Source organism: Emys orbicularis, chromosome 1 (assembly GCF_028017835.1).
Source record: "Emys orbicularis isolate rEmyOrb1 chromosome 1, rEmyOrb1.hap1, whole genome shotgun sequence".
NCBI lineage: Eukaryota > Metazoa > Chordata > Testudines > Emydidae > Emys > Emys orbicularis.
Window position 1 is genome coordinate 117,810,732 of NC_088683.1, and position 6,649 is coordinate 117,817,380.

At 41.9% G+C, this 6,649-nt stretch overlaps 1 protein-coding gene across 1 annotated transcript in view; it reads right to left on the reverse strand.

Moving 5' to 3' along the window:
* The window catches only part of DCP1B (decapping mRNA 1B), a 59,013-nt gene extending 57,749 nt beyond the window's left edge, over positions 1-1,264 (reverse strand). The window contains exon 1 of the mRNA XM_065403351.1: positions 1,112-1,264. Within this exon, the coding sequence (XP_065259423.1) occupies positions 1,112-1,264 (153 nt within the window). The remainder of the gene's footprint in view (positions 1-1,111) is intronic.
* Positions 1,265-6,649: the final 5,385 nt, after the last annotated feature.

Sequence of the window (6,649 nt, forward strand, 5' to 3'; positions counted from 1 at the left end):
TTAAGGCTTCTCTATGCTGTAACTAATGTGCTTTAAGGGGGTCTGAGTTCTAAAGCCCACTAACGTGTTGTGCATTACTTGGGCTATGCAGACCCTGCTGGTGTGCTTTAACACAGCACTGCGGAAACAGCACTATGTCAAAGCACACTAGGGAATCTTTAGTGCGCACCAGAGGGTCTACATGGACCAAGAAATAACTCAACACATTAGTGAGCTTTAGAACTCACACAACACACCCATACAGTACACTACCCCACATGCAGACAAGATCTTAAGCATGTACTTAACTTTAATTGCATAAGAAGTCCCACGGACTTCAGCATGTTAATCACATACTTAAATCCTTTACTAAATCAGGGCGTCTATAAACAGTATTCTTATCATGAAGATTTGTTACATTTGCTGCTTCTTGAGCATTGGTACCACATTACTGGTAAATCTGGAATTATATGCTGTGCTTCCAAAAATCATATACACATACACCACTCCACAGAGCGTTCCAGTCACAATACACTTTCCATAGAGCACTGCATTGTATTCATACACTATATACATATAGACTATATGCTCTTCAGGGCAAGGACTTGCTACCTGCTTTAGCACACATTGTTTAATAGACACCCCTATGAATTTAAAGTTCATCAAGCCAGCATGGGGGAGGGACGGCCACCTCTTCATTCTCCCAACTATCCTCTCACCAGCTTTTGTCTGGTGTTTAGTTTCAGAATAGTGCGGGAGACAACCGGAAACTGTTCTTTTCCCCTTTCGGGTTTCACAATGGCCGTGGGCCTTTATAACAGCATATTAAATTTTATAAATTAAAGAAGAGAAATACAGCCCCAAGACTTTCAGCCACCATCCCTCCCAGCTCCCTCACTGCCCACGTGTGTGTCTGTGTGGGGTGTCTTCCCGCTTCGTGCCCTCCCCACGTCGGGGGGGGGGGTGTCTCCCCACTGCCTGCCCTCCCCAAACCGGTATGTGTGTGGGGGAGGTGTCTCCCAGTTCCCTCCCCCCTCCTGGGGGGGGTCTCCCCGCTACCTGCCCTACCCCACCCCCCACCCCGCTATGGGGGGCTCCTGGCCCGGGGGGGGGGGAATCTCATCTCACGCACCCACTCGTTGGCGCGGTGCCCGAAGGTGTAGAGCGCCACCTGGCTGGCCACGTCCACGATGCTGCTGATGTAGGGGTCGTGCCGCTGCAGCGCCGCCAGGCTGATGTCCAGCCCCTTGCCCAGCAGGGCGGCCCCGGCCACCGCCGCCGCCATTTTGCCTCCAACAACAACACTCACGGCGCGCTGGGTAGGCACGATTAATCTAAAGCCGAGAACGAGATCTAGCTCTTAGAGAGAGAAACAAAACTGGGCCAGGGTGCTGGACCCAGACTCGGTAGTCGAGCGCCGAGTTCACATTGCTCAGGATTGTTGCCATTAGCAACAAGATAAACTCACCAAAGGCCAGGCCGGGCTCTCGCGTAACCCAGGGGGCGGGGCCTGCAGGGACCGCACCTTGTAACGCCCGGCCTCGCACAGCCCACGCGCGAAATCAGACTCTTCTGAGGGGCAGCCGTGTGAGGGCATGTGCACGCACAGGCACGTGTAGCCAGCGGTGTACAGAGACCGGTATTGCCATCCCCAGTTGTTCCAAAATCATAAAAATGGTTCAACAATAATAATTTTTAGGTTCTTTTTATTTGTTTTGTGGTGGTGGAGTCTTTAGGGTTCATGTTTAACAGATTTACTCCACAACCTGGAGGACTACAGACTTAGGGGTTTTGTTTGTTTGTTTTTGTTTTTAAATGCAAGTTAAGAGTCTTTGAAAATCACTTGATTCCAGCTGCTGGGGATTCAAGAAAAGTATTGAGAATTCATTTGCAAACTTAACACCATCAATTTGGGCTTGAATAGGGACTGGAGGTGGTTGGCTCACTACAAAAGCAATTTTCTCTCTCTTGGTATTCACACCTCCTCATCAATTATTGGGAGTGGACCACATCCACCCTTACCTAATTGGCCTTCAACATTAGTTCTCCACTTGTAAGGTAACTCCCTTCTCTTCATGTGCCAATATATATTTATGCTTGTTTCTGTAATTTTCACTCCATGCATCTGAAGAAATGGTTTTTTACCCACGAAAGCTTATGCCCAAATAAATCTGTTACTCTTTAAGGTGCCACCAAACTCCTCGTTGTTTTAATGAAATTTTGAGACTTGGCAATCCAGAGTTAGAAACACAGGCAAATATAGGCACATATACATATGCCCATAAGCATATGTAAATACAGAAACATATATGCACAGAAATACATGCATGCCCCAGGGCACACATAGACCTAGATGTATATGGGCATGTACACTCATACCTATGAGTATACAGATACACCAAAGCATCAACACACAAAAATACCCACAAGAGAGCACACAAAGCCGTACATGTCTGTAGCATAGACACACATACACATGGGAATGGGCATGTATATATATATGTATGGACATACACACATGGGTGGGTACACACCCATGGCTATGTGTACTCATATTTGCCAGCATACACCTATGGATCTACTTACTCATCTGAATCAGCTATGAAATAATACAAGTGAAGCTAATCAATGGAGAGGCGCCATGATTAGAAACAGATGGACAATACATTTTCCTCCAAAGGTAAGCAGTCCGGTGCCCTAACATCAGTCCAAAGTAAGTAAGGTATGGCGTTTCATGGACTAGGGAAAGAAATGCTGTGGTCTGGAAACTTCAGGAGGAAGATGGGAAGAAAACCAGTGAGGAGGAAGGGTGACAATTAGGCATTCCTTGCTGCTCAAGTGACAAGTAGATCAACTCAATTATTTCTGCTGTCTAAACCCTCCTGGATTCCCTAGTAACAAGACATCCCCCTGTCCCCGAATCCCCTCTGATGTGCCAATCCTTCTTATGGCCATTTTGTCTACCCCAATTTGTCACTGAGGTATGGGAGGATTAAGCTCTCTCAACCTGACTTCTGCAGCTGCCCAGCCCTTTTGGTACCCATACTACTGATAATATTTAAAAAGGTTTCCCTATTTTGTATTGCAAAAATCTGGTCAACCTAACTCCAAAAGAGACAGAATATAATGCAGAAATTGATTTGCAATGGATTGTTCTTTCAGATTGTAAACATTCACTCATGGTTACAATTTGGCATTCCAGTGAAGGTCTGAGTCTGTTATTGTGCAACATTTTAATCAAGTTACTGTTTAATAACAAGTTATTGTTTATATACCTTTTGAATTCTGGGAATGTATAAAAGCAGAAGTTAGTAAGATTGTTTCTGATGGTGCCTATTTGGTCTGACTGAGTGGCTAATCGATGTTTAGAGCCTTGCAGGTTTGTTTCCATTAAGAGGAGAAATTGATTATAGGAGTCAGGTATATTCCTTGATGCAATCCTGTTTATTTACAAAGAATGTACAGAGTCCTGCTTCCCTGTACACAGAGGAAACAAACAACTGCAGGCAGTTTCCTTGCTCAGAAATCCTCAAACCTGCCTTTCCAGTGCATTCTGTGCCCAAGGAACTCTGTCTCTCTGCTCCCTCTCAGGACCATATTCACAACTGCTTTTTTCCCTCTCTGTTGGTTTTCTTTTTGGTTCCTATTGGTTTTCTCCTGGCATCTTGCCTCTTTTACACACACAGCTTGCCAAACAATTCCTTACTCCCTGTGTCTGCGATCAGGGAACCCCTGAGCCCACACATCTTGGCCTCTGATGAGGCCTTGCCACATGATCCATTGCCTTGGGCAGTATCTTCTATTGTTTCCAACTATCTCACTACATTAAGGGGATTAATTGCGCCTTCTATTTAGCCTGAAACAAAAGTGCACACCCACAAGTTTTAACCAGTTTTGTGACCTCTAGAGAACAAAGGCCTGCTTGATGGCAGCCATTAACATCTTACAACATAACACTGTCAGCTTGTCTTGTGCTTTAGTTCTTTAGTGAAGACTCTACCACACCAATGGGAGACCTTCTCCTGTTAGCGTAGTTAATCCACTTCCCCGAAAGGTGGTAGCTATGTCCGCAGGAAAGCTCTCCGTCTGACATAGAGCTATCTACATAGTGGTTAAGGTCAATATAAGTATGTTGCTCAGGGGTATGGATTTTTCACACCCCTGAGTGAAATAGTTATACCGATATAGGCCTGTAGTGTAGACCTAGTCTGTGTTTAAAAAAAATCTTGTAGGTACAGAAGCTTGTGAATTCTCAATTCTCTACCAAAAATAAGCACTTCTCAGCAAAGATTTCATAACAAAAATCTTTAATTCTTTAAATGTGCTTGTTTTCTCACTTACTAATTCACTAAGGGAACAATCTATAATTGCTCTCCCAAATCAAGTTAGCATGATTTTACTGGAATTTGTTTATGAAGCAAAGTGGTTTTTTAGCTTTGAAAAGTCATAATTTTATAAAGCACATAATTGTGAAATATAGAATCATAGAAATGTAGGGCTTGAAGGGACCTCAAGAGATTATCTAGTCCAGCCCCCTGCACTGAGGCAAGACCACATATATCCAGCCATCCCTGACATATGTTTGTTTAGTCTATTTTTAAAAATCTCCAGTGTCAGGGATTCCACAACCTCCCTCAACCTGATACTGTAGCAGCTACTCTTATGTAGAACTGGGTGAATTCTTTTTGGCAAATAGTAAATTCACTAAAAATACCTTTATTGGGGAAGCAAAACTATTTGCAAATTTGGGTAGAATTCAGTGAATAGTTTTGACCAAAAACAAACGAACAAAAATTGGAAATAGTAACATGTTTCATTTCAACATTTCTGAAAGAAAACATTTTAAAACAAATGAAATGAACAAAATGTTTCAACTTTTTGTTTAGAAATGGCCTTTCATTTTGAAATTTAGCTAATAACAGAGTTCAACCTAAGCCTTCTCTCCAGGTGTGGCTGCTTCTAATGTACCTCCTTCAGGATTGCTCAGTCCACACCTCGGTTCTCTCTGTCTCAGATTCAAGGTGCCTCTGTATAGTGAGTTACTCCAGCCCCCCTTACATCCTGGGTGGAGTTAAGCAAGCCCCCACCTCAAACAGCAGGACTCAGTATCTCTGCTTTCTTATCTCCTCAGACTCAGTCTCTCCCCTTCTCTCTCAAGAAAAACTTAGATGAAGGTTGGCTGCATCTCTCGCTAGCCATCCTGATAGGGTCATTTCATATATATTGTCCCTTCAGCACAGTTTTATTACAAATGATCAGTAACTGACTTTACAGTATGATTGGGGAACATGTATGTTGCTGGTACCCACAAGTCTAAAAGACTACTGTTGGAACTTTGTCTACCTCAAATCCCAATGTTTAAGGAAGTTTTAGTCTTTTTGTTAGCAGTTTACGCACTCAGGATTCCTTAACTGACTCAGCCTTGAACCAAATGGCACATGGAGAAAACTGTGCTCAGCCCAGTTAATTCCATCTGGCATAGTTATTTAAAAATTTAACTCCCAGAATCAAACTAGATCCAGTCAATTTCATTCTCAAACTAGAAAAAAATTGCAAGGAAAAGATATATAACATCACAGTAAGTTATCAGTATCAGTGTATGTGTAATACTACCCCCTGGTGGAATTTGGCAGACCTTTTTGATGCAAAAGCAGCCCACTTCACTATCCGTTGAGAATTTTTATTTTAACTCACTGAAAAATAAGATTCTCTACTTTGGTGCTTTGATTTTGAGAACTCTGATGCTGTAGGTATTGTGTGTGATTAATTACAATAACCACAAGTTGTCATGGATTTCTGAGGAATTCTTTCAGGAAATGAGGGCATGTTCTTTGATTGAGATCACATTTCTTGCTTTGCACATTTTTGCAAAATGTTTCTGTTGCTGTAATTCTAAGTGTTGTCATATGGTGAACGCTTATTTCAGACACTGTACATTTCACACACACCATCTTCTGTCTAAGGGCTCATCTATGTGGGAAAGTTTTACCAGTTATATTAATATAGTTATACCTGTATAAATCCTCACCTCCGATGTGGACACTCTTATTTCAGTATAAGTGTGGCTTTTTTTGGTTTAGTTTAACCCCCTTGACAAGTAACATAAACTGAACTGAAAAAGGCACTCTTAGCCTAATACTGGAATAAGTGTGTCTGCATTGGAGGTTATACTGATATATCGGTTTAAATTCAAACCTTATTTTATACTAGAAAAATGTTCCCATGTAAACAAAACCTTAGTTTGCTACTCACTGCTTCTTTATTTACTTCTATTTTTTTCCAAAATTTTAGTTTTGCTCTGCAGGTATCATTCCTTCCAACTGAGATTAATGCCACAAACCAGTCTGGTTTTGATAAGAGAATCTGTTAGTTCTCCAAAATCCTAAATTTAATTTAAAATTTAAGCTCTGTTAAATATTAATTTATTGCCTCAACTTGTAATTGGATACAAATGATAAAACTGATCCCTTTTATATATTTGTTTTTGGGATACACTAGTCATCAAACCTCTGAAAAACAACACCCAGATTATTTCTTCCAACCTCTTCCCAAAAATGAAGGTGTTATAAACCTCCAATCCTGCTTCTTTTTCTATATCCAGAAACAAAGATGTCAAACATCGGTGGCTTCCGCCCCCTCTCCCCCAAGTTCTGTAAGCATGAAATAAATC